The sequence below is a fragment of the Chiloscyllium plagiosum genome, unplaced genomic scaffold (assembly GCF_037043375.1).
Source record: "Chiloscyllium plagiosum isolate Xiang-an unplaced genomic scaffold, Cpla_swu_hap1 HiC_scaffold_19, whole genome shotgun sequence".
Taxonomy (NCBI): Eukaryota; Metazoa; Chordata; class Chondrichthyes; order Orectolobiformes; family Hemiscylliidae; genus Chiloscyllium; species Chiloscyllium plagiosum.
The window spans coordinates 78,284,195-78,311,848 of NW_028270157.1; the positions used below are offsets into that span (position 1 = coordinate 78,284,195).

General features: G+C 45.7%; 1 protein-coding gene across 1 annotated transcript; it reads left to right on the forward strand.

Annotated features, from left to right (window-relative positions):
* Nucleotides 1–5,817: 5,817 nt before the first annotated feature.
* Nucleotides 5,818–26,458, forward strand: LOC148146830 (uncharacterized). The gene is made up of 2 exons (XM_087996927.1): nt 5,818–6,555; nt 24,466–26,458. The coding sequence occupies exon 2, from the start codon at nt 25,172–25,174 to the stop codon at nt 26,360–26,362; it is 1,191 nt and encodes a 396-aa protein (XP_087853053.1). The 5' UTR covers nt 5,818–6,555; nt 24,466–25,171; the 3' UTR covers nt 26,363–26,458.
* The last annotated feature ends 1,196 nt before the right edge of the window (nt 26,459–27,654 follow it).

A 27,654-nucleotide genomic window follows, 5' to 3' on the forward strand; every position in this document is an offset into this window, starting at 1 on the left:
GCTTTAAAGGATTACAGGCTTACGAGAAAGGGGGGGTTTAAACTAACTCTGCAGGGGCATGGGAACCTAGACTGTAGCTTTAGGGTGCAGGACCTGGAGTGTAGGAAGGTTAGGAACATGGCATCAATCTCAAAGGAGGGTGCCTGTAAACAGGAAAGTGGCTTGAAGTGTGTATACTTCAATGCAAGAAGTATACGAAATAAGGTAGGTGAACTTGCAGCGTGGGTTGGTACCTGGGATTTCGATGTTGTGGCTCTTACGGAGACATGGGTAGAACAGGGACAGGATTGGCTGTTGCAGGTTCCAGGGTTTAAATGTTTTAGTAGGGTCAGAGGTGGGGGTAAAAGAGGGGGAGGTATGGCATTACTTGTCAAAGATAGTATTACAGCTGTGGAAAGGACGATGGATGAAGACTCGCCGTCTGAGTAGTTTGGGCTGAGGTTAGATTAGATTAGATTACAGTGTGGAAACAGGCCCTTCGGCCCAACAAGTCCACACCGACCCGCCGAAGCGAAACCCACCCCCCCTAACCTAACACTACGGGCAACTTAGTATGGCCAATTCACCTGACCCTGCACATCTTTGGACTATGGGAGGAAACCGGAGCACCCGGAGGAAACCCACACAGACACGGGGAGAACGTGCAAACTCCACACAGTCAGTCGCCTGAGGCGGGAACTGAACCCGGGTCTCTGGCGCTGTGAGGCTAGGAATAGGGAAGGTGAGGTCACCCTGTTAGGAGTTTTCTACAAGCCTCCTAATAGTCCTAGAGATGTAGAAGAAAGGATTGCGAGGATTATTCAGGAGAAGAGTGAAAGTAATAGGGTGGTTGTTATGGGGGCTTTAGCTTTCCAGATATTGACTGGGAAAGCTATAGCTCGAGTTCGTTAGATGGGTCGGTGTTTGTCCAATGTGTGCAGGAGGGTTTCCTGACACAATATGCAGACAGGCCAACAAGAGGTGAGGCCATACTGGATTTGGTTCTGGGTAACAAACCAGGCCAGGTGTTAGAATTGGAGGTAGGTGAGCACTTTGGGGACAGTGACCACAATTCGGTGACTTTTACTCGAGTGATGGAGAGGGATAAGTGTGCACTGCAGGGCAAGAGTTATAACTGGGGGCAGGGAAATTATGATGCGGTGAGGCACGACCTAGGATGCGTGGCTTTGAAAAGTATGCTTCAAGGCTTGGGTACAATTGATATGTGGAGCTTGTTCAAGGAGCAACTATTGAGTGTCCTTGATAAGTATGCACCTGTCAGGCAGGGAGGAAAGGGTAATGTGAGGGAGCCTTGGTTTAATAAGGAATTGGAATCCCTTATTAAATGGAAGAGGGAGGCCTATGTAAAGATGAGGCGTGAAGGTTCAATTGGGGCGATTGAGTGTTATAAGGTAGCCAGGAAGGATCTGAAGAGAGAGCTAAGAGCAGCAAGGAGGGGACATGAAAAGTCCTTAGATGGTAGGATTAGGCAAAACCCTAAGGCTTTCTATAGGTATATCAGGAATAAAAGAATGACTAGGGTAGGAATAGGGCCAGTCAAGATTAGTAGTGGGAAGTTGCGTGTGGAGGCTGAAGAGATTGGGGAGACACTGAATGAATACTTTTTCATCAGTATTCATTCAGGAACAGGACATTGTTGCCGATGTGAATATTGAGTCACAATTAATTAGAATGGACGGCTTTGATGTATGTAGGGAAGAGGTGTTGGAAATTCTGGAAAGGGTGAAAATAGATAAGTCCCCTGGGCCTGATGGCATTTATCCTAGGATTCTCTGGGAAGCAAGGGAGGAGATTGCAGAGCCATTGGCCTTGATTTTTATGTCCTCGTTGTCTAGAGGAATAGTGCCAGTAGACTGGACGATAGCAAATGTGGTTCCCTTGTTCAAGCAGGGAAGTAGGGATAACCCTAGTAACTATAGGCCGGTGAGTCTCACTTCTGTTGTGGGCAAAGCCTTAGAGAGAATTAAAATGTGTTGCTGGAAAAGCGCAGCAGGTCAGGCAGCATCCAGGGAACAGGAGAATCGACGTTTCGGGCATAAGCCCAGTATTCCTGAAGAAGGGCTTATGCCAAAACGTCGATTCTCCTGTTCCCTGGATGCTGCCTGACCTGCTGCGCTTTTCCAGCAACACATTTTCAGCTCACATTTAGCAAAGCCTTGGAGAGTGAAAGGAGCAGTTACAAAGGGAAGATATTTAATAGGGGAAAAGGAAATTATGACACTATCAGACAGGAGTTGGGAAGTACAGACTGGGAGCAATTGTTCCACAGAAAGGGCACAGCAGACATGTGGAGACTATTTAAGGAGCAGTTGTTGCGAGTGATGCACAAATTTGTTCCTCTGAGACAGGTAAAAAGGGGTAAGATTAAGGAATCTTGGATGACGCAAACAGAAGAGCTTCTCGTCAAAAGGAAGAAGGCAGCTTACGGAAGGTGGAGGAAGCAAGGATCTAGCACAGCTTTAGAGGATTACAGACTTGCCAGAAAGGAGCTCAGAAATGGACTGAGGAGAGCCAGGAAGGGACATGAAAAAGGCTCGGCAAGAAGGATTAGGGAGAACCGAAAGATGTTTTAACTCATATGTGAGGAATAAGAGAATGCTCAGTGAGCAGGTAGGGCCAATCAGGGATAGCGGAGGGAACATGTGCGTGGAGTCTGAGCAGATACGGGAAGCCCTAAATGAGATTTTTGCTTCGGTTTTCACCAAGGAAAGGGGACTTGTTATAAATGAAAACTTAGAGGAGCTGGGATACAGTCTTGACCAGATCAAGATTAATGAAGTTGATATGCTAGAAATTTTGGAAAACATTAAGACTGATAAGTCCCCAGAGCCAGACCAGATTTATCCTAGGCTGCTCCGGGAAGCAAGAAAAGAGGTTGCTGAGCCACTGTAGAGAATATTTGCCTCCTCATTCTCCAAGGGAGTTGTACCGGAGGATTGGAAGGAGGTAAACGTTGTTCCACTTTTCAAGAGGAGGAATATGGAAATCCCTTGCAATTACAGAGCAGTCAGTCTTACGTCTGTGGTCAGCAAAGTTGTGGAAAGAATTCTGAGGGATAGGATTTAGGACTATTTGGCAAAGCATAGTGTGATTAAAGGCAGTCAGCATGGCTTTGTAAGGGGCAGGTCATGCCTCACAAATCTTATTGAGTTCTTTGAGAGGTGTCAAGACAGGTCGACAACGGTCGAGCAGTGGATGTGGTGTATATGGATTTCAGCAAGGCATTTGATAGGGTTCCCCACGGTAGGCTCATTCATAAAGTCAGGAAGTATGGGATACAGGGAGATTTGGCTATCTGGATTCAGAATTGGTTGGCTGACAGAAGGCAAAGAATGGTTGTAGATGGAAAATATTCTGTCTGGAGGACAGTGTTGAGTGGGGTCCCTCAGAGCTCTGTTCTTGGACCTCTGCTTTTTTGAGTTTTTATAAATGACTTGGATGAGGAGGTGGAGGGGTGGGTGAGTAAATTTGCAGATGACACTAAGGTTGGAGGTGTCCTCAATAGTGTAGAGGGCTACTGCAGGCTGCAGCGTGACATAGACAGGATGCACAGCTGGGCCGAGAAATGGCAGATGGAGTTCAACCTGGATAAATGCAAAGTGATGCATTTTGGAAAGTCGAACTCAAATGCTGAATATAGGATTAAAGGCTTGATTCTTGGCAGATTGGAGGAACAGAGGGATCTGGGTGTGCAAGTACATAGATCAAAGTTGCCACCCAAGTGGATAGGGTTGTTAAGAAAGCATATGGTGTTTTGGCTTTCATTAACAGGGGTATTGAGCTTAAGAGCCGTGAGGTTTTGCTTCAGCTCTACAAGTCCCTGGTGAGACCACACTTGGAATATTGTGTCCAGTTCTGGTCGCCCTATTATAGGAAAGATACAGAGGCTTTGGAGAGGGTGCAAAGAAGGTTTACCAGGATACTGCCTGGACTGGAGGGCTTTCCTAATGAAGAGAGGTTGACTAAGCTTGGAGTTTTCTCTCTGGAGAGGAGGAGGAAGAGAGGAGACCTGATCAAGGTGTACAAGATACTGCGAGGAATGGATAGAGTCAATAGCCAGAGACCTTTACCCAGGGCAGGATTGACGGCTACGAACAGTCATAGTTTTAAGATATTAGGAGAAAGGTGTAGAGGGGACGTCCAGGAAAGTTTCTTCACACAGAGAGTTGTGAATGCATGGAATGCGTTGCCAGCGGTGGTGGTGGAAGCTGAGTCGTTAGGGACATTTAAGCGACTGCTGGACATTCACATGGATAGCAGTGAGTTGAGGGGTGCACAGGTTAAGTTATTTTATTTTACATTAGGATTAACCTTCGGCACAACATCGTGGGCCAAAGTGCCTGATCTGTGCTGTACCTTTCTATGTTCTCACTGGATTGCAAGTTTGGGCTTTTCTCTTTCCCTTTTCATAGTGTTTAGAATTTCTTCCTATACTTTCACTGCATGATATTTGTATTGTCTTCCTCAAACACACCCACTTAGTATATTCTTTTTTATGTTGCAGTTTCTGCACACAGCTCCTTTCTACCACCAATTTATTGCTGCATGACATGTGTTTCCAAACCAGTGGCAGTTATATGTCTGTGTTGGTGTTTGTCCCTGGGCCACCATTTTGTGAACTCTCAGCCATCATTTTGTGAGGTGTTGAGCTTCCTTTGTAATGTTAAAAGATTAAGTTGTACTATCTCTCTGGATATTAATGTAATGTTAAAGGGTTAAACTATGCTGTCTTTCTCCAAGATGCTGAACATTCTGGAAGTGGGTGGGGGCGACATTCTGTCTCACAAACAGCATGCAGGAATGTGGATGACTATCCGGAATTGATTTGCGTGTATTGTTGGTAAATCTAAAATGGTTAGAGTACATTTAGACAAAATGGGACAAACACTTGATAAATGGGTCTTTGGTACCAGTTAGGAAATATTTGTTGCGACAATCCACATGATGGGTTAAGTTATCGAAGATTGAGCGCTCAACTAAACAAGTTATTGGGAAATGAACAATGGCCATTGGGGGGATCTTGGGATCTAGATAAATGTTCAAAAGCAGAGGCAGAGGTGTGGAAGTCTAATATTTTGCAAAAATGGAAAGATTTAATTACTAATTGGAGGACGGTGGCCACCTGATTAAATGAAAATTCGTGTCAAATTTCTTCGGAACACACCACTAAATGTAAGGATGATAAAGGGAAAACCCTTTGTTAGAAGGTTTTGAAGGCTTTATGTGAAATGTATGAACTTAAATCAAAGCCTACTAAAGACAAAAGTGAGAAAACCGTCTCTCATGCACCATTGGACATGTCTGGAACCCAGACTTTATTTGATAGTGGGGAAGATTCCGACAGAAATGATGCTGGTTCTCCAGGCATGTCCACTATTTTACAATGTCAGAGGGACAACCCCATCTTCCGAAAAAGATATGTGGCAGAAATATTGCTGTATGCAATCCTGGTCGCTGGCATACCCCAGCCGGATAAACATGCCTTTTTTCGTTGACAATTTACACACAAACACTCACTTGGGAAATGGAGGAGTGAACGCTTTTATTACAAACATGGTGGAGTCCACACCTAAATGAGGCAGCTGAACAAAGGGCCAGGCATTGTCTTGTATGCCAGAAAGTTAACCCAGGGAAACCGATTCGATGTACCAAAGAACTCCAGTCCCAAGTGGCCCCTTCAACACTTTACAACTGGACTTGAGAGAATTACCATGAGTGCAATGGTACAAATATTGCCTTGTCATCATAGATACATTCAGCAAATGGATACAGGTTTTCCCAACAACTAATAACAAACATCTAAAGGGACCCAAATTCTCCTAAAATAAATAATCTCCTGCTTTGGCATGCCTCAGTGATGATCACCTGATAATGGAAAGATTAACCAAGAACTGTGTACCTTCCTCAACATTGACCAGCAGTTCTATTGTGTATATCATCCAAAGGCAGCGGGAATAGTGGAACGTGCAAGTGGAATTCTGAAGGACAAATTTGCTAAACTCATTCTAGAAACAGGACTGAATTGGCTAAAGGTTCTGCCCCCTCGCCCTGTACCACATGCGCATTACTCCCCAAATCGGTACTGGTTTCACAGCAGCTGAAATAATATGTGGCCAACCTGGACGAACTTCATGGAACAGCAACGAGGCTCCACCACCCCAGGTTGATCTGTATGTAATGGGGGATGAAATGCAGTGTTATTTCAAACAACTAACGATGTCTCTAAAGTCTCTCCACTCACAGGTGAAGGAAACCACCAAACCACCCCCTGATCGCGACAGTGACTAGAAAGGAGTAAAGACTGGCGAATGGATCCTAATCCGAAGCTGGGACCCCACTGGAAAGGACCATTCTAGGTGTTGATTCGAATGCCCACCTCAGTGAAAGTCAAGGGAAAAGATTGCTGGATTCACCTGAGCGACTGTAAACGGTGGAAGATGCACCAAGGGAAGAAAGAGGAAAAGGACTAAGAAGGACTGATTAAAAACTTTAATCTGTACTTCTGTATTGCCGGCTCTGCTATCGATACACCGTGTGTCTCTAAACTTGCCTCCGGTAAGATGACAGAATGGGGTTACCAAGGGAGATTAGTAGTATTATGATGGGCTTAACAGGGATATGTCTACTTCTCCTAGGAGAAAGTGAGGACTGCAGATGCTAGAGATCAGAGCTGAAAATGTGTTGCTGGAAAAGCGCAGCAGGTCAGGCAGCATCCAAGGAGCACCACCTTCTGAAGAAGGGCTCATGCCTGAAACGTTAATTCTCCTGCTCCTTGGATGCTGCCTGACCTGCTGCGCTTTTCCAGCAACACATTTTCAGCTATGTCCACTTCTCTCCAACCAGGGTACCAAAGGGAGGGTCGAGATTTGAAGGCTGGGTAGACGTAAACAGGTCAATCATTTCTGCAGGAGAGACATTCTCACTTGTATCAATGAACAAGGGAACCCATTTGGGGTATGGAATGTTACTAAAATCGATTACTGCAATGGATTGCTTGCCCAAACAGTGAAAGCAGTCATGTTAGAAACATTTAAGGTGCATCTTGATTTCCTGAACAGGAAATGGAACAGGAGGACAGAAACCACATTAGGGCAACAAGTAGCATGTCTTAAACAAAAAGAGTAGGAATCAGCGCAGTCTTGGTGGGCTCTGTTCCTGTGCCATTTTGTATAATGGATCCGATAGTGCCAAAGTTACCTGCCATGTGTATAAAAGTTGGTGAATTCTGCAAATATCTTGGAGCTAGCGCTGTGACGGTGACCCTATAGCACATAGAACATTACAGTGCAGTATAGGCCCTTTGGCCTTCGATGTCACGCTGACCTGTGAAGCCAAACTGAAGCCCATCTAGACCTGTTAGCAATGTTGTGCCAAAACTATTGGTGCTGGGTCCACTACTTTTCATCATTTGTAAACCTGTAAATGATTTAGTGACACCAAGATGAAGTGGTGGACAGCAAAGAAGTTAGCTAGAGTACAACAGGATCTTGATCAGATGGGCCAAGGAGTGGCAGATGGAGTTAAATTTAGATAAATGTGAGATGCTGAATTTTGGAAAGGCAAATTAGGGAAAGACTTATACACTTAAGGGTAAGGTCCAGGAGAGTGTTGCTCAACAAAGAAACCTTGGAGTGCAGGTTCATAGTTCCTTAAAAGTGGAGTTTCAGGTAGATAGGATAGTGAAGAAGGTGTTTGAAATGCTTTCTTTATTGGTCAAAGCTTTGAGTATAGGAGTTGAGAGGTCATGCTGTGGCTGTACAGAATATTGGTTAGGCTACTTTTGAAGTATTGTGTGTAATTGTGGTCTCCCTCCTTTGGAAGGATGTTCTGTAACTTGAAAAGGTTCAGAAAATATTTACAGGAATGTTGCCATGGTTGGAGGGTTTGAGCTATAGGCAGAAGCTGAATAGGTTGGGGCTGTTTTCCTTGGAGCATCGGAGGCTGAGGATTATAAAATAGAAGTTTATAAAATCATGAGGGGCATGGATGGGGAAAATTGACAAGGCTTTTTCCCTGGGTTCACACCGTGACGTCACGATTTTACTGCTCCTCAGATGCTGCCTGAACTGCTGTGCTCTTCCAGCACCACTCGAATCTGGTTTCCAGCATCTGCAGTCATTGTTTTTTCCCTGGGTTGGGGGACTTGTGGGCGACACGGTGGCACAGTGGTTTGCACTGCTGCCTCACAGCGCCAGAGACCCGGGTTCAATTCCCGCATCAGGCGACTCTCTGTGTGGAGTTTGCATATTCTCCCCGTGTCTGTGTGGGTTTCTTCCGGGTGCTCCGGTTTCCTCCCACAATCCAAAAATGTGCAGATTAGGTGAATTGGCGAGGCTAAATTGCCCGTAGTGTTAGGTGAAAGAGTAAATGTAGGGGAATGGGTCTGGGCGATTTGCGCTTCAGCAGGTCGGTGTGGACTTGTTGGGCCAAAGGGCCTGTTTCCACACTGTAAGTAATCTCCAGAACTAGAGTGCATAGGTTGAGGATGAGAGGGGAAAGATTTAAAAATAACCTAAGGGGCAACTTTTTCACACAAAGGGTGATGAGTAAATAGAATGAACTGCCAGAAGAAGTGATGGAGACTGGAATAATTACAATATTTAAAAGGCGGCTGGATGGGTACATGAACAGGAAGGGCTTGGAGTGGTTTGGATCAATTGCTAGTAAATGGGACTAGATTCATTTAGGAGATCTGGTCAGCATGGACTAGTTGGACTGAAGTGTCTGTTTCCATGCTGTACATCTCTGTGACTCTAAGTGTGCTGCTACACTATTTAAAGTCATCGAGGGATTCATTTGAGCCCGATAGCTGCTTCTTTTTACTGACTAGCCTACAATATCCATCGTCAGCGAGGGATCCTTATACCTGTCAGCTTTTCTCTTTACCCTAACAGGGACGTACTGTCCCTTGACTCTTCAAATTGCACTTTTAAGAGGCTACCATTTGCCAGTTGTTCCTTTTCCTGACTTGCATTAGTCATTCTCCAGTCCTCTGGTACTTCACCTAAGGCCAGAGAGGAATTAAATTTTTTTGTCAGAGCTCCTGCAATTTCCTGCCCTTCCTCCTGCAGCAACCTGGGATGCCCCCACTGCTCCACTATAGAATTATTTGCAAGGAACTGTTCCCAGTCAGCTTTGGCCAGTTCCTGCTTTATTTTAATAAATTATGCCTTCCCCCCATCCAAAGTGTTTTTTGCAAGCCACCTTTTCACTTGTCCTTAAGTAATTTGAACCATGTTGTTTTCACTATCACGAAAATGTTCCCCCACTGCTATATTAAACACTCATCCAGCTTCTTTCCCCAGAATCAGATCCAGCACTGTGCTGTCCTAAATTGAGCCTTCTACATGTTACTACAAACAAAACTTTGCTGGATTAAATTCCAAGAAATCACCCCCTCTAAACCCTTTCACTCGGTACTTCTCAATGCAGACTGTCATAAATGCTTAGCCTTATCTTTGCACTAATGTGCTAAGGTCCTCCATAATTGAGGATGGAGATATTTGTACAGCCTTCTCCTCCAGGGAGTTGTTTAATTGTCTGCCTCTATTCACGACCAGACACAGCAAAGTTCAGAGCTTAGGTCTGAACTGTTGGTTGCGAAATCACTTGGCCCTATCTATCATTGTGTGCAATTCTGGTCTCCCTCCTATCAGAAGGATGTTGTGAAACTTGAAAGGGTTCAGAAAACATTTAGATTAGATTACATTAGATTAGATTATATTACAGTGTGGAAACAGGCCCTTCGGCCCAACAAGTCCACACCGACCCGCCGAAGCGAAACCCACCCATACACCTACATTTACCCCTTACCTAACACTACGGGCAATTTAGTATGGCCAATTCACCTGACCTGCACATCTTTGGACTGTGGGAGGAAACCGGAGCACCCGGAGGAAACCCACGCAGACACGGGGAGAACGTGCAAACTCCACACAGTCAGTCGCCTGAGGCAGGAATTGAACCCAGGTCTCAGGCGCTGTGAGGCAGCAGTGCTAACCACTGTGCCACCGTGCCACCCACACTCCACACAGTCAGGTTGTTGCTAGGATTGCAGGGTTTGAGCTACAGGGAAAGGCTGAATAGGCTGGGACTGTTTTCCCTGGAGTGTCAGAGGCTGAGGGGTGCCCTTATAAAACCATGAGGGACTTGGAAAGAGTAAATCGATATGGTCTTTTCCCCAGGGTGGGTCCAGAACCAGAGGGTGAGGTTTAAGGTGAGAGGGGAAAGATTTAAAAGGGGTATAAGGGGCAATTTTTTCACACACAGGGTGTTGTGTGCATGGAATGAGCTGCCAGAGGAAGTAGTGGAGGTTGATACAATGACATTCAAAAGGCATCTGGATGGGTATATGAACAGAAAGGGTTTAGAGGAATATGAGCAAGTGCTGGCAAATGGGACTAGATTAGATTAGGATATCTGGTTGACATGGGTAAATTAGACTGAAGGGTCTGTTTCCATACTGTATATCTGTATGACTATCTGCTGTTAGCAAATAACTGTATTTTGTCACTTCATCATGCTGACACATCATTTGTAGGTGTGCCCAGTGTTGCTCCATTGAACCTCTTAATTGTTCGATCTCTTGGCTTGATGAGTATGCTGAGCCATGCAATTACAGATTGCCTTAGGGTACAATTTGATTGATGGCCAACAGCACCTCATGGATGTCCAGAATTGAGTTGCAAGATCTGTCAGAAATTTATTGCATTTTGCAATGTGATAATGCTGTGCAATAGGACAGGTGTGGGGAGGGGGGGGGGGAGGGGGGAGGGGGAAGGTGGAGGGGGGGATTGGGGGGAAGGTGGAGGACGGGGAGATGGGGGGAGGGGGGAAGGTGGGGGGGGGGGAGGTGCTGGAGGTGGGGGGGGGGGGGGGGGGGGCTGGAGGTGGAGGAGTTTGGGGGCTAACCCCCTGAAAAATCCCCCAAAACGAGTACTCTCTGCGGTCAGACATGGGGAAACAAATCCCCATTTAAACGACTCTGACTGCAATAAAACAGGACACTGCCAGGAGAAAGGTCAAAAATATCTGAGAAAGGAACCAGGAACTGCCTTGAAGCCGTTAAACTTTTCAGGGGCAGGTCCGCAGTGGGACACCCTTGTCAAAGACAAAGCCGAGGGGCTGAATGGCCTCGTGGTTGCTATAGTCCTGTATGACTTGAGTGGGAGGGAAAATATTGAAACTGTTGGGAAGTTGAGAAATTCACTGAATTGATTCTACTTTAACGTGACAACCTGGGGGGAAGAAGAAACTTGTGATAAGTAGTTTTAATATTATCTACATTGAAGTGACCATAACTTGAGTGAATATTTCAAAGGCTTCTATTGATATAGAGGCTCTTCATGTGACCCCAATAATGCTGTAGTTAACTGAACTTAGGGCAGTTTTTAAAAACTCAACAAGAGATCCCGCCCACTTACTTGAACAGTCTGATCCTCCAGTTTAATAATGAACCACCTTTTCTTTACAAAAGCTTGGTTTTACTGCAACTCGTGGAGTTTAGTACTCTGATTTGAAATAATATTTCTCCAACAATTGTGTTGGTGACTAAAAACTGACCACAAGCAAGAACAAAAGGCTGGGGAGACAGGACCTTTTCTCATCCTGGGATGTGATACTATTCTGTCCTCGTTATATTAAGAAAATCTGGGGTTTTAAAGTGAGCTACATAAGATAATGTTTGTCCATTCAATCTTATTCCAACATCACAAACATTTGAATGTTATCGTGGCAGCTAGACTGATTAAAAATCAGACAACACTAGGTTTATAGCCCAACAGACTTATTAGTAGTTGCAGCTTTTGGATGCTGCTCCTTCATCAGGTAGTTATGGAGCAGAATCATAAGACACAGTCTATAGGAAAAGATTCGTGTCATGCATCTGAAAAGATACATTGAACAAACTTAGATTGCTGTTAAGTCTTTCACTTTTAGAATAAGTTGCAGGATTTGGTTCATTAGTCGAGGTGGAATTTAGACATTAATGTAGCTCAAGGTTTTTGTCTGGGGACACTGGTTCAAACATGACCATGGCAGCTGGTGGAAATTGCAAGTTAATCCTCAATGATGCCCTGAATGCTTCATTTTTAAGTGAAAAGACCCATCTGGTTCACCAATGACCCTTTTTAAAAGAGGGCATGCCTTTATTTGGTCTGGTCTGTGTGTTCACAGCAATGTGGTTGACTGTCCTCTGACATAGATTCTGGATCAATGGTGCTGGAAGAGCACAGCAGTTCAGGCAGCATCGAGGAGCTCCAGCAAAATCGACGTTTCGGGCAAAAGCCCTTCATCAGGAATAAAGGCAGAGAGCCTGAAGCGTGGAGAGATAAGCTAGAGGAGGGTGGGGGTGGGGATAGAGTAGCATAGAGTACAATGGGTGAGTGGGGGAGGAGATGAAGGTGATAGGTCAGGGAGGAGAGGGTGGAGTGGATAGGTGGAAAAGGAGCTAGGCAGGTCGGACAAGTCCGGACAAGTCAAGGGGACTGGAAGTTTGAAACTAGGATGAGGTGGGGGGAAGAGGAAATGAGGAAGCTGTTGAAATCCACATTGATGCCCTTGGGCTGAAGTGTTCCGAGGCGGAAGATGAGGCGTTCTTCCTCCAGGCGTCTGGTGGTGAGGGAGTGGCGGTGAAGGAGGCCCAGGACCTCCATGTCCTCGGCAGAGTGAGAGGGGGAGTTGAAATGTTGGGCCACGGGGCGGTTTGGTTGATTGGTGTGGGTGTCTCGGAGATGTTCCCTAAAGCGCTCTGCTCGGAGGCGCCCAGTCTCCCAAATGTAGAGGAGACCGCATCGGGAGCAACGGATACAATAAATGATATTAGTGGATGTGCAGGTAAAATTTTGATGGATATGGAAGGCTCCTTTCGGGCCTTGGATGGAGGTGAGGGAGGAGGTGTGGGCACAGGTTTTACAGTTCCTGCGGTGGCAGGGGAAGGTGCCAGGATGGGAGGGTGGGTCGTAGGGGGGCGTGGACCTGACCAGGTAGTCACGGAGGGAACGGTCTTTGCGGAAGGCGGAAAGGGGTGGGGAGGGAAATATATCCCTGGTGGTGGGGTCTTTTTGGAGGTGGCGGAAATGTCGGCAGATGATTTGGTTTATGCGGAGGTTTGTAGGGTGGAAGGTGAGCACCAGGGACGTTCTGTCCTTGTTACGGTTGGAGGGGTGGGGTCTGAGGGCGGAGGTGCGGGATGTGGACGAGATGTGTTGGAGGGCACCTTTAACCACGTGGGAAGGGAAATTGCGGTCTCTAAAGAAGGAGGCCATCTAGTGTGTTCTGTGGTGGAACTGGTCCTCCTGGGAGCAGATACAGCGGAGGCGGAGGAATTGGGAATATGGGATGGCATTTTTGCAAGAGATAGGGTGGGAAGAGGTGTAATCCAGGTAGCTGTGGGAGTCGGTGGGTTTGTAAAAAATGTCAGTGTCAAGTCGGTCTTCACTAATGGAGATGGAGAGGTCCAGGAAGGGGAGGGAGGTGTCAGAGATGGTCCAGGTAAATTTAAGGTCAGGGTAGAATGTGTTGGTGAAGTTGATGAATTGCTCAACCTCCTCACGGGAGCACGAGGTGGCGCCAATGCAGTCATCAATGTAGCGGAGGAAGAGGTGGGGAGTGGTGCCGGTGTAATTACGGAAGATCAACTGTTCTACGTAGCCAACAAAGAGACAGGCATAGCTGGGGCCCATACGTGTGCCCATGGCTACCCCTTTGGTCTGGAGGAAGTGGGAGGATTCAAAGGAGAAATTGTTAAGGGTGAGGACCAGTTTGGCCAAACGAATGAGAGTGTCGGTGGAAGGGTTCTGTTGGGGACGTCTGGAGAGGAAATCCGATTATAGAGAAATCCGATCCCAATTCTAAGTCCCACGTATGTGATCCACCCGTTAAAAAACCCTTTTCTATTAAAGAATAAAAAGGTGGTTGACAGGGCAACCAGGGTCCAGTCCCACTGAGGAAATTCGATCAGATCTGAGATATTAAAATGGCTTCTCTAACTCTTAACCTTGTAGGACTGATGAAGGACTTTTGCCCGAAATGTTGATTTTCTTGCTCCTCAGATGCTGCCTGACCTGTGCTTTTTTAGCATCACTCTAATCTCCAGCATCTACAGTACCCACTTTTGCCTACCATGTAGAACTGGTTGGGATCAGTGGTGTTGTCCAGTATAATGTCATCTGCTGAGACCAGTTCTTGGTGGTGAAGTCTGCATCCCCACTGCAGCAGGGCAATGATTTGTGGCCCAAGACTATTTAAAAATTTCTCTCCCACCTTCCTCTGACCACCCCTTGCCCCCAAACAAAAAAGTGCACTTTGTCGATGGAACAGAAGTTGAAGACTATTTTAAAAGAAGCTTGTTTGCTGCAATCCAGCCCATGAAGTATATAGTTATTTGATAAGTGTCACATCTCCCAGTGGGCAGAGTAATGGAGCAAACCACCTGGTGCTGGGTTGTTGACACACCTACCACACTAAAGGATCTCCAGTGGGAAATGGAGATCCAAGAAGTTAGCTCCCCTTTTGAAAATGACTGTAAGGTGACTCTGATTCAGTTTTTTACAACTGATTCACCCAGGTTAATTTCTTGGAGTGGTGAGTATCTCGCAGGAAGCGCACTACCTTTTTTTCCTAACATAGAAATAGAACATAAAGTACAGCACAGAACAGGCCCTTTGGCCCACAATGTTGTGCTGAGGATAATCCTAATGCGCATGTCCAGCAGTCACTTGAATGTCCCCAGTGACTCAGCTTCCACCACTACCGCTGGCAATGCAATCCATGCATTCATAATTCTGTGTGAAGAACCTTCCTCTGACATCTGGTCTATACCTTTCTCCCAATATCTTAAAAACTATGACCACTTGTGCCAGTCAATCCTGCCCTGGGGAAAAGTCTCTGGCTATTGATTCTATCCATGCCTTTCATTATTTTGTGCAACTCGATCAGGTCTCCTCTCTTCCTCCTCCTCTCCATCGAGAAAAGTCCGAGCTTAGTCAAACCTCTCTTCATAAGGCAAGCCCTCCAGTCCAGGCCGCATCCTGGTAAATCTTCTTTGCACCCTCTCCATAGCGCCTCTCTTTCCAGTAATAGGGTGATCAGAACAGGACATAATATTCCAAGTGTGGTCTCACCAGGGACCTGTAGAGCTGCAGTAAAACCTCACAGTTCTTAAACTCAATCCTCCTGTTTTATATTAGATTAGATTACTTACAGTATGGAAACAGGCCCTTCGGCCCAACAAGTCCACACCGACCCGCCGAAGCGTAACCCGCCCAGACCCATTCCCTTACATTTTCCCCTTCACCTAACACTACGGGCAATTTAGCATGGCCAATTCACCTAACCTGCACATTTTTGGACTGTGGGAGGAAACTGGAGCACCCGGAGGAAACCCACGCAGACACGGGGAGAATGTGCAAACTCCACACAGTCAGTCGCCTGAGGCAGGAATTGAACCCGGGTCTCTGGCACCGTGAGGTAGCAGTGCTAACCACTTTGCCACCGTGCCGCCCATCCTGTTAATGAAAGCCAAATCGCCATATGCTTTCTTAACAACCCTATCCACTTGGGTGGCAACTTTGAGGGATCTGTGTACTTGAACACCAAGATCCCTCTGATCCTCCACATTGCCAAAAATGCTGTCTTTAATCCTATATTCAACATTCAAATTCGACCTTCCAAAATGCGTCACTTCGTATTTATCCAGGTTGAACTCCATCTGCCATTTCTCAGCCCAGCTCTGCATCCTGTTTGTCACGCTGCAGCCTGCAGTAGCCCTCTATACTATCATCGGCACCTCGAACCTTTGTCATCTGCACATTTACTAACCCAACCCTCAACCCTCAACCCTCAACCTCCTCATCCATGTCATTTATAAATATTAATATGTAGGGTCAGTTGCACTCAGGCCTGGTCTTAATGGGTCAGAGTCTGAGTCTCCATGTCTGCATTTTCTTTCCTGTCTTTGCTTAAGGAGTATTTTGGATGCTTTTGATATTAGTCTTTTGAGCCATTTTCTGAACATAGAGACCTATTGTATCATGGGAGCCCCCTTTAGTTAATTGGAGTTGTTATGGAGAAGAGGTAGTGCTAATGTCACTGGGCTAGTAATCTAGAAGCTGGGATTAAATCCATAGACAGGAGGTTCACATCCAACCTTGCCCCACTAAGATGTTAAAGGCTTAATTTGTTCTGCTGACATTAAGAAATTTGATCTTCAGGGGAGTGTGTTTTCTGCCTTGCAGGCAGGATGCAACAATTTAATAATACTCTGTAAATACTGTTGTTTAAGGAATAACCTAATCACGCACTGCTTGAAGAATAATCTAATCACACATTAGATTATTTCCAGAAATGACTTCATGTGTTTTAGGATATCATGTGACTATGGGAGAATGGCAGTGGGTGGTGTATTGCATTTATGACTGACCTGACTGACTGACTCGACTGTGATGTAAAATCCTGTTTTAAAGGGAGGACTTTTCCTTTAATCGAAGGACATCTCTTGACATGGCTCAGCAAGCCTCGTGAAGAGTATTAAGTGATTCTCCAAAAAAAACTTGTACTTGCTGAATAAAACTTGGTGGAGTGGGAGGGGGAGTTGAAATGTTGAGCCACAGGGTGGTTGGGTTGGTTGGTCCAGGTGTCCCAGAGGTGTTCTCTGAAACGCTCCGCAAGTAGGCGGCCTGTCTTCCCAATATAGAGGAGGCCACATCGGGTGCAGAGGATGCAATAGATGATGTGTGTGGAGGTGCAGGTGAATCTGTGGCGGATATGGAAGTTTCCTTTGGGGCCTTGGAGGGAGGTGAGGGGGGGAGGTGTGGGCGCAAGTCTTGCACCTCCTGCGGTTGCAGGGGAAGGTGCCGGGAGTGGAGGTTGGGTTGGTGGGGGGTGTGGATCTGACGAGGGAGTCACGGAGGGAGTGATCTTTACGGAATGTTGATAGGGGAGGGGAGGGAAATATATCCTTGGTGGTGGGGTTCGTTTGGAGGTGGCGGAAATGACGGCGGATGATACGTTGTACATGGAGGTTGGTGGGGTGGTAGGTGAGGACCAGTGGGGTTCTGTCCTGGTGGCGGTTGGAGGGGCGGGGCTCAAGGGCGGAGGAGCGGGAAGTGGAAGAGATGCGGTGGAGGGCATCGTCGACCACGTCGGGGGGGATATTGCGGTCCTTGAAGAAGGAGGCCATCTGGGTTGTACGTTTTTGGAACTGGTCCTCCTGGGAGCAGATGCGGCGGAGACGAAGGAATTGGGAGAATGGGATGGCGCTTTTACAGGGGGCAGGGTGGGAGGAGGTGTAGTCCAGGTAGCTGTGGGAGTCGGTCGGTTTGTAGTAGATGTCCGTGTTGATTCGGTCGCCTGAGATAGAAATAGAAAGGTTGAGGAAGGGGAGGGAGGAATCTGAGACTGTCCAGGTGAATTTGAGGTCGGGGTGGAATGTGTTGGTGAAGTGGATGAACTGTTCAACCTCCTCGTGGGAGCACGAGGCAGCGCCGATACAGTCATCGATGTAGCAGAGGAAAAGATGGGGGGTGGGGCCAGTGTAGTTGCGGAAGATGGACTGTTCCACATATCCTACGAAGAGGCAGGCATAGCTGGGGCCCATGTGGGTGCCCATGGCTACTCCTTTCGTTTGGAGGAAGTGGGAGGATTGGAAAGAGAGGTTGTTCAGGGTGAGGACCAGGTCAGTCAGTCGAAGGAGGGTGTCAGTGGAAGGGTACTGGTTGGTATGGTGGGAAAGGAAGAAGCGGAGGGCTTTGAGTCCTTCATGATGGGGGATGGAGGTGTACAGGGACTGGATGTCCATGGTGAAGATAAGGCGTTGGGGATCGGGGAAGCGAAAATCATGGAGGAGCTGGAGGGCATGGGTGGTGTCCCGAACGTAGGTGGGGAGTTCTTGGACTAAGGGGGACAGGACCGTGTCGAGGTATGCAGAGATGAGTTCAGGGGGGCAGGAGCAGGCGGAGACAATGGGTCGGCCGGGGCAGTCAGGTTTGTGGATTTTGGGCAGGAAGTAGAAGCGGGCGGTGTGGGGTTGTGGGACTATGAGGTTGGAGGCGGTGGATGGGAGATCCCCCGAGGTGATGAGGTTATGGATGGTCTGGGAGATGATGGTTTGCTGGTGGGGGATGGGGTCATGGTCAAGGGGGCAGTAGGAGGAGGTATCTGCGAGCTGACGTTTGGCCTCAGCGGTGTAAAGGTCGGTGCGCCAAACTACTACCGCGCCTCCCTTGTCTGCTGGGGAGATGTAGCAGTGGTAGCGAGTCTGTTTGAGAATGTGGCTGAAGAGCTTCTGTGCAGAGGAGATGACTTGGGGTGTGCAGTGAGAGAGGGACTCACTGAAATCTTGGAGATGTGGCTGTGGTAGCAAGTCTGTTTGAGAATGTAGGAGCTTATGCCCGAAACGTCGATTCTCCTGCTCCTTGGATGCTGCCTGACCTGCTGCGCTGTTCCAGCAACACATTTTCAGCTCTGAAATCCAGCATCTGCAGACCTCACTGTCTCCTCAAAGAATTCAAACAGAGATAAGCTAACTGCAAACCTTCATCAAAGCATCGTTTACAAAGCTCAGTACAGCATTGAATTTAGGCAAATCATTCTCTTTTAAATTTCACAGTAAATGGATAATTTTCCATTACTCCTTCAAAGGTCAGCAGTACACTTGGACGTGCCTCCCTCGGGGATTTGTCCATTCGCCCACTTTTATTCTCCCAGGTATTGCACTGGCAGCTTTCGGAGCTTCAGCTCTCGGGCAGCGTCACCATTGTCCAATATGTTGATGACTTGCTCCTAGCTAGCCCTTTGGAATCTGCTCACATCAGATACCAACCATCTCCTGAACGCCCTCCATTGTTGGGGATATCTCATACCAGAAGAAAGTGAGAGCTGCAGATGCTGGAGATCAGAGCTGAAAATGTGTTGCTGGAAAAGCACAGCAGGTCAGGCAGCATCCAAGGAGCAGGAGAATCGACGTTTCGGGCATGACCCCTTCAGGATATATCATACCAGCCAGCAAGATTTAGCGCACCCAGCACTGTCACATTCCTGGGAACCTTGCTGAGTGTTTCTGATAGACGATTGACCCTGGAGCATTTTGCACCCATTTACGTGACCCCCCCTGCCCACAAGCGCCAAGCAAATGTGTGCTGCCTTAGGCCTAGTTAACTACAGCTGACAGTGGCTCCCTAATGTAATGTTACACTCCAAATAGTTAACCACTTTGGCTCAAACACCTTCACCCTAAATGAAGAACAAAAGTCAGCTTTCACTGAATTAAGAACGGCCCCAACACTCTGAAGATAATTGTATGACAGGCCCTTCCAGCTGTATACCACTATTCTAGAGGACTGTGTAACTGCTGTTTTAACCCCAAACCCACAGGCATAGACAGTGGCCTAATACACAACTCTCCTTCACTCTATCGCTATGGGCCTCCCACCCTGCTCACAAATTCTCCTCCCGGCTATCTACTCCCTTGTAACAGCTGCTTCCAATATTACTCTCCAAAAACCCTGTCTATTCATCACATGCTATTGTAGTCCTTCTGACCTCCCATCAGACCCAACACCTTATCAGGCTTGACTGAGTTGTTATGAGTTAGCTCTTCTCAATGACCCCCTTCTGACCTTCTACTGCTCAGCTGTGAACTCAGTGACCTTTCTGAGTATCCCTCCAGAGGAGATCCCAGAACACCCAATGATTGCTTTTTGAGCAACCACTTGATCTGCCCTTGACCAAACCTTGTAGATGCTCCATTACCCACACCGGATTTTACCCGCTATGTGGATGGTAGTTCCTCTATCGCTCTTAGGAGTATCCCATTTAGGATACACAATCATGACCCTTCGCCACCTTGGAATCTGCCTCCTTCAATCCCCCAGTATCTGCTCAAAGCAGAACTCTTTGCTCTAACACTGGCTTGTATCCTGGCTACAGGAAAATCTGTACACACCCGCAGTTTGCTTTTGGCGTGGCCCATAACTTTGGCCAGCTATGGTCAAATGTGGATTTCTAACATCCTCAGGGACATCTATTCAGAACTCACTATGTCCAAAATCTCCTTAAAGCCATCCTCCTCCTCAAGCAATTGGCCGTAATCAAATGTGCTGCCCATGTAATGAACAATATGGATATTGGCAGTGCCAGAGCTGATGGAGCTAAAAACTCTATGGTGTCCTCTGGGAACCGGCAGGTGCTAAATTAACCACCAACCTCAAACACTGTGCAGTGTTTACAGGGGGACGTGTGGGATATAGGTGAATTAATGTTATTTCTGCAATTATAAGTTCTGATACAGAGTAAATGAATTCACATTAGTTTGGGATTGTTTCGGACGAAAACTGACTTAGCAAAAATGAGGAAACATATAATCCGTTAAAGAAAATGGTATGTTAGCAGAGACGTGATTACAGAACAATGTTGGATGTATGGGTAAACAGGAAAAACATCTGTTTCCCCACTTGCACAGAGACACAGGAACAAACCCCAATTAAAAGGGCTTAGTGATAAGATGCTGTGAGGGGCAGCGCAGATGGAGGGAACAGATAATGGTAAGCAAAGGATGGGATGACGTCAAACAACCTTATAGGAGGCAGAGATAGACATTTGTCACTGACAAGGCCGGATAAACAGAAGTTGTGGGATCAGTCTTAAGGAAATGAGTGACGTAAGCGAAGCAGGGAACAAACAATGGAATAAGGAAAACATATGGGAAAAAAACTGTATAAATTGCGAGAGTTTGTTGGGGTTTACTGTGCATTTGTCATTGCCTTACCTGGCAATTAGACATGGCACCCACTTGCAAGTGTACAAATAAATGACTCTGTTTCAGATATTTAGTCTCGGACTGAAATTATTAAAGTGAGTGAGCTTTTGTTTCTCACAATTGGAGGCTCGTCTGGGATTTTCTTCCATCACCGGGGGGAGTGTCTGGCCTTGGACACTGGGAAGACGCGTCCCGTTCCCCATTGAGGAGCGGTCTCGTGTCCCGGTTTGGTCTGCTCCCTTGGGTGACTGGTGTGAATCCTACAAGAGAGACATCTGAATCAAACAGTGATAAGAGGTTGATAGACAATACGGAAAAAAGGGGCCAGGCAACTCTGTGCACAGACCAAGGTAAGAAAATTGACTTTTAAGTATTGCCTTGGTGGCCGGGATTGAGTTTTAGTAGTTAATAAGGGACTAACGAAGGAACTCAATATGGATTGTGCTGTTGGTAAGGAAAAAGCCTCCGGGAAAACAAAGTAAGGAAAAGGCAATGGAAATGGAGGTGGGGTCCCTTACAACATACCTCCAGAAAGTCCTTTGGGCAGGATGTTGTGGAATTGGCAAAATAATACTTGTACAAGGGAGAAAGATGATTAAATATTGTTGCTTTGTATGGACTAAGGAATCCATTCTTCGTCCCGCTGTCTTCTGGCCAAAGTACAGATCAGACGAAGACTGGGTTTGTGAATATCTGAATTTATATGTCAATGTGCGAGAGAGAGAGAGAGAATTAAAAGAGCTGTACAGCTGGTAGGAAGTTTAACCCTTTGTGATTTGGTTTGAGTGAACATTTGTTTGTTGGTGATTGAATGTTTGTGTTTTATTCCCTGGAGCTTGAGTTCCAAGACTGTTTTGAATCTGATTTTTATTATGGAAACTTAACATGATTTCTTTTAAGGTTAAGGATTCTATCGAGATTATGAAGAAAAAAAAGAATGATAACTCCTGTTCTTTTTACAGATCATGACTGCCTTACTATCAGTTTCTAACTAATCTCTTTTATCTTTACATAAAAGCGATTTATGGAGGACAGTTGAAGTTTCAGTTCAACATTAGATTGTAGTAAAAGCAAAATTCTATGGTTAATATGTGACCTTGGATTCAGCCATTGTTCATGCATTAGAAGTTTTTTTTAAAAAACTTGAGTAGACAAATTCTTTTAAGGCAGCTCTGATTATTTTACGACCTATAGTATTGTAATTGAGCAATGATTGGTCAGGACTATTTAAGAAAACTAATTTTGGATCTAAATTAAAGGACTAAAACTGGGTAATTACAGTGAATTGCAAAATTGGGAACTATGCATTTTGCATTTTAACTATTAAATACTGAAGAAATGAACGTAAATATATAAATATATTTATAAGTTAGGAACAGGCTTTAAAGGTTAGTCAAGCATGAATTGATGAATTGGTGTTTGAAGTTATCAAGTTTTAAAAAACTTGAGTAGACAAATTCTTTTAAGGCAGCTCTGATTATTTTATAGCTTTAAATTAAGGGGGGGTAGATATAGGACTGAAGTTAGGGGTAGGTTCTTCACTCAGCGAGTCGTAAGTTCATGGAATGCCCTGCCAGCAGCAGTGGTGGACTCTCCCTCTTTATGGGCATTTAAGCGGGCATTGGATAGGTATCTGGAGGATAGTGGGTTAGTATAGGTTAGGTGGGCTTGGATCGGCGCAACATCGAGGGCCAAAGGGCCTGTACTGCGCTGTATTCTTCTATGTTCTATGTTATGGGGAGCTAGAAATATTGCAATATTTCTTTAAAGAAAGAAAAAGGGGAAGAACGTGACGACTTATCCCTTTTGGGAGGTACCCATAGGGGACAAAGAGATTGGGTTTGTAAGTGCCCCCCCTCACCAGTGGGGAGGTCAGAACATTTAAAAAGGAAATGAAGGTCCTGGTTGAGGATCCGGTGGGGTTGTCTGAACAAATTGATCAATTTCTGGGGCCCAGTCTGTATACCTGGGCTGAATTACTGTCTATTTTGAATATACTATTTACTGGGGAGGAAAGGGGACTTATACGGGGAGCTGCCATTAAAATATGGGACAGGGAACACCCGATTGGAGATGGGGATGCTGGACAGGGAGAGGTGAAGTTTCCCCTCAAAGACCCCCAGTGGGAAAACCAAAACCTGGAGCATAGAGAAGAAATGAGGGAATTGAAAGACCTGATTCTAAAAGGAATAAGAGAGGCAGTTCCAAAGTCACAGAATTTAACTAAAGTCTTTGAAGCTAGACAGGAGAAAGATGAGACTCCCTCAGCTTTCCTGCAAAGATTAAGGGACTCAATGCGGAAATATTCTGGAATGAACCCTGAGGACCCAGTGGCACAGGGTCTTTTGAAAGTACATTTTGTGACAAAAGCATGGCCAGACATACAGAGAAAGATACAGAAGGTAGAAGGATGGAGTGAAAAACCATTAGATGAATTGTTGAGAGAGGCACAGAAAGTGTTTGTAAAGAGGGAGGATGAGAGACAAGAACAGAAGGCGAAAATGATGATAGCTACGGTTGATGAGGTAATTAAGGGGAGAATGGAACCAATAGTGAGCAACCGGAGCAGCGGGTGGCAGCATGTAGGACAGAGAGGAAGAGGGAGAGGGAGAGGACAAGGGGGAGCATTTGATAGAGGGTTTGGGCGACAGGGGCAGAGATGGAAGTCTCCACAGGCAGGATGCTATTATTGCGGAAAGATAGGGCATTTTAAGCAGGAGTGTCCTGATCTACAAAGGGAAGAAAGGGCAATTCCGCTTATGAACTTTGTTGAAGAATAGGGGTGTCAGGGGTTCCTGCCCTCGGGGGCCCACCAGGAACCCTTGATAAACTTGAAGGTGGGACCCTGTGGGGAGGAGGCAGTCTTCCTAGTAGATACGGGGGCAACACGGTCATCGCTGAATTTTAAACCAAAGAGGGTAGAAATGTCGACATGGTCAATTACTGTTTCAGGGATGAAAGGGGAAGGATTTACTGTTCCAGTATTTGAACCTATGATGATAGAAGGTCCTAAGGATAGGGTCACAGGGGAACTGCTGTATATCCCTGATATAGGAAGTAACTTACTGGGGAGAGACTTAATTATCCTTTTAGGACTGGAGATTGGAATTTAGGAAAAAGAATTAGTTGTACAACTGGCAATGTTGACAGAGGATGCAGAGAGAAAGATAGACCCTATTGTATGGGCTAGAGAAGGAAATCGTGGAAAACTACAGATCCCTCCCCTTTTAATAAATTTAAAACAGAAAGGGGACGTTGTCTGTGAATGACAATACCCTATTTCCATAGAAGGTAAACGAGGACTGCAGCCAGTAATTGAGGGACTGATTAGAGATGGACTGTTGGAGCCATGTATGTCTCCTTATAATACCCCAATTCTACCAGTGTGGAAATCTGATGGAACTTATCGATTGGTGCAGGATTTGAGAACATTAAATCGAATAGTACAGATCAGGCACCCAGTGGTGCCAAACCCCTACACGTTATTAAGTAAGATCCCTCATGACCACAGATGGTTTAGTGTGATAGATTTAAAAGGTGCCTTTTGGGCTTGTCCCTTAGCGGAGGAAAGATTTGGGACTATCCCCCTATTAAATTTTATTTGGATTACCTTATCTGGGAACAAATGGAGAATTACCAATTCCCGAAACTAAAGATTTGTTTTTAAAGAAGTATATACTGGGCTTGTCCTCCTCTTTGTCTTTCCTCAGGAAACAAGGCCTATTGGCACAGACTCCGCCCCTTGAATTCGCTGTTCACCCCATCCGGCCGGGTGATTGGGTCTTAGTAAAATCATGGACAGAGACTAAATTGCAGCCGGACTGGGAAGGGCCGTACCAGGCTCTTTTGACTACCGAAACGGCAATAAGGACAGCGGAAAAAGGCTGGACTCATTACACTCGGATCAAAGGGCTAGTGGAATCTCCAGTTGAGGAAGAAGTCTGGACAGCCGAATCAACGCAAGACCCGCTAAAACTCAGACTAAAGAGACTTTGAGTAACTGACTATACAGTGGCGGCGCGAGCGCGGGATTATTTCTGTAAGATTGTATATTAAGCCTTTTTGTGCTTCAGCATGATGATTAGAATACTGGGAATGTTTAGAGTTATGATGATAGCCCTCTTGGTATTAGGATTATGTCACATATCATTTTCATATGTATTATTAATGGTTCCTGAGTCTGATAATCCACAAGTAATAGACACTGATGCATGCAGTTTAGTAAATTGTGGGACTGTAGTTAATCAGAGACAGTACCGCAGCTCAGAGATACATCTTAAGTCCTATGGGGATGGCCTCGGGGATGGTACTTGGTATTATGGTCTTGTCACAGTACACCGGGCCCCCTTCCGACCAGCTCGCGATTGTCTCGATAAGAAGTGTTAACCCAATATACTTAACGATAAGGAAAACCACATGGCGCGAAGCAATTCTGGAGCGGGGGGGAGGGGGGGCACTTATGAGATACAATTAAATGAAACATTTGGGATTGAAATGAAATCAAATGGGAAGGAGTTCGTGGGCTGTTGTTTTCGAATTAGTGTAGGACAGGGAAAACGGGTAGAATTACTGGGTAATGAGATACAACCTTTCACCCCTCCCGATGATCCTAAAGTAGTAAAAATTATAGAGGTAAAAGACTTGAAACAGACCATCGAGATAGAAACTGGGTACGGGGATGCAAATGCCTGGGTTGAATGGGTAAAGTATACTGTAAAAAGTCTGAACAAAAGCAATTGCTATGGATGTGCCTCCGGTAGGCCAGTGGCCCAGGTGGTTCCCTTTCCGCTCAGGTGGAAGCAAGACAGGAAGGGCATGAAATGTATGATAGCCCTGTACCAGGATGAGACTGCATGGAATGATAGGAATTGTACCTCCCTATCTCTGATGTTCCCTCCCTTGGAGAAGAAAGATGTAAAAGTTCCCCCCACATTTTCCGCCGCAGTTGGAAATCACACGTCGTGTGTGCGCAGGCGAGGTACAAGTCAGTCGAGAGATTTGGGGGAGCTGAAATTATGTACAGAGATTAAGAATGTTACCGAAACAGAGAAGGGAGGGAACTACTCAGCACTAAAGGTTCCCCGAGCGGATCTGTGGTGGTACTGTGGAGGAAAAATATTGAGACCCACACTATCTCCGGATTGGAGAGGGATATGTGCAATTGTACAATTGGCAATTCCATTTACCTTGGCATTTGAGAAGGAGAAGATCGTAGGGAAAAAGGGAAGGGGTAAGAGATTACTGTTAGATACTTCTTTTGATGACAGGATTTATCTTGATTCGGTAGGAGTCCCTAGGGGAGTACCTGAATTCAAAGCTCGTAACCAGATTGCAGCAGGTTTTGAGTCAACTCTCTTTTGGTGGGTAACAATTAATAAAAATGTAGATTGGATAAATTACATTTTCTATAATCAACAGCGATTTATAAATTATACAAGAGATGTGGTTAAAGGAATATCAGAACAGCTTGATGCGACAAGTAGGATGGCATGGGAGAACAGAATAGCCCTTGATATGATATTAGCAGAAAAAGGGTGTGTGTGTGTGATGTTAGGAGGAAGCTGTTGTACCTTTATTCCTAATAATACTGCGCCTGATGGGGATTGACTACTTTAGCAGAGGAACTGGCTGAGAATTCGGAAGTAGACACATCTCTCACGGGATGGCTTGAATCCTGGTTTGGAAAATGGAAGGGGGTGGTGGTTTCTATCCTTACTTCTCTGATAGTGGTAGTTGGGGTATTGGTGGCCATTGGCTGTTGTGTCATGCCCTGTATACGAGGGCTCACCCGAAGACTGACTGAAACAGCCTTGATGAAACAGATGCCCCTAAGAGGGAATCAGACAGAGGAACTTTATCGGCTAAATAATGAGGAGATGAGTGAAACCAAGATGGATGAAATCTCTGAAATGATGCTTGCGAATTTTGGGAACGATGTTTAAAGAAAAAAAAAAGAGAGACAAAAATGCAGAAGATAACAAAGGGTAATCAAAAGTAAAAGGGGAAATTGTGGAATATAGGTGAATTAATGTTATTTCTGCAATTATAAGTTCTGATACAGAGTAAATGAATTCACATTAGTTTGGTATTGTTTCGGACGAAAACTGACTTAGCAAAAATGAGGAAACATATAATCCGTTAAAGAAAATGGTATGTTAGCATGAGACGTGATTACAGAACAATGGTGGATGTATGGGCAAACAGGAAAAACATCTGTTTCCCCACTTGTACAGAGACACAGGAACAAACCCCAAATAAAAGGGCTTAGTGATAAGATGCTGTGAGGGGCAGCGCAGATGGAAGGAGCAGATAATGGTAAGCAAAGGATGGGATGACGTCAAACAACCTTATAGGAGGCAGAGATAGACATTTGTCACTGACAAGGCCGGATAAATAGAAGTTGTGGGATCAGTCTTAAGGAAATGAGTGACATAGAACAATACAGCACAGAACAGGCCCTTCGGCCCACGATGTTGTGCCGAACATTTGTCCTAGCTTAAGCACCCATCCATGTACCTATCCAATTGCCGCTTAAAGGTCACCAAAGATTCTGACTCTACCACTCCCACAGGCAGCGCATTCCATGCCCCCACCACTCTCTGGGTAAAGAACCCACCCCTGACATCTCCCCTATACCTTCCACCCTTCACCTCAAATCATGTCTAAAATGTCAACAAAATAATGCCTGTTAAGGGTGCGGTGCATGACAGGGAGAACATCTTGCTTGATGGCTCATGTGTGTATTCAGCTTGATTTCATTGAATTGCAGTGTGTACGTTACTATAAGTATTGTCTTGTTGATGTATTTAGTAGATGGATTGAAGCCTTTACAACCACCAATAATAAAGCCTCAACGATAGTAACATTACTCTTGACCAAGATCATAAGGAGTTGGAGTT

Excerpts from the sequence above, each read along its gene's own strand:
- LOC148146830 (XM_087996927.1), top strand. The coding sequence starts at position 25,172 with ATGGCGCGAAGCAATTCTGGAGCGGGGGGGAGGGGGGGCACTTATGAG.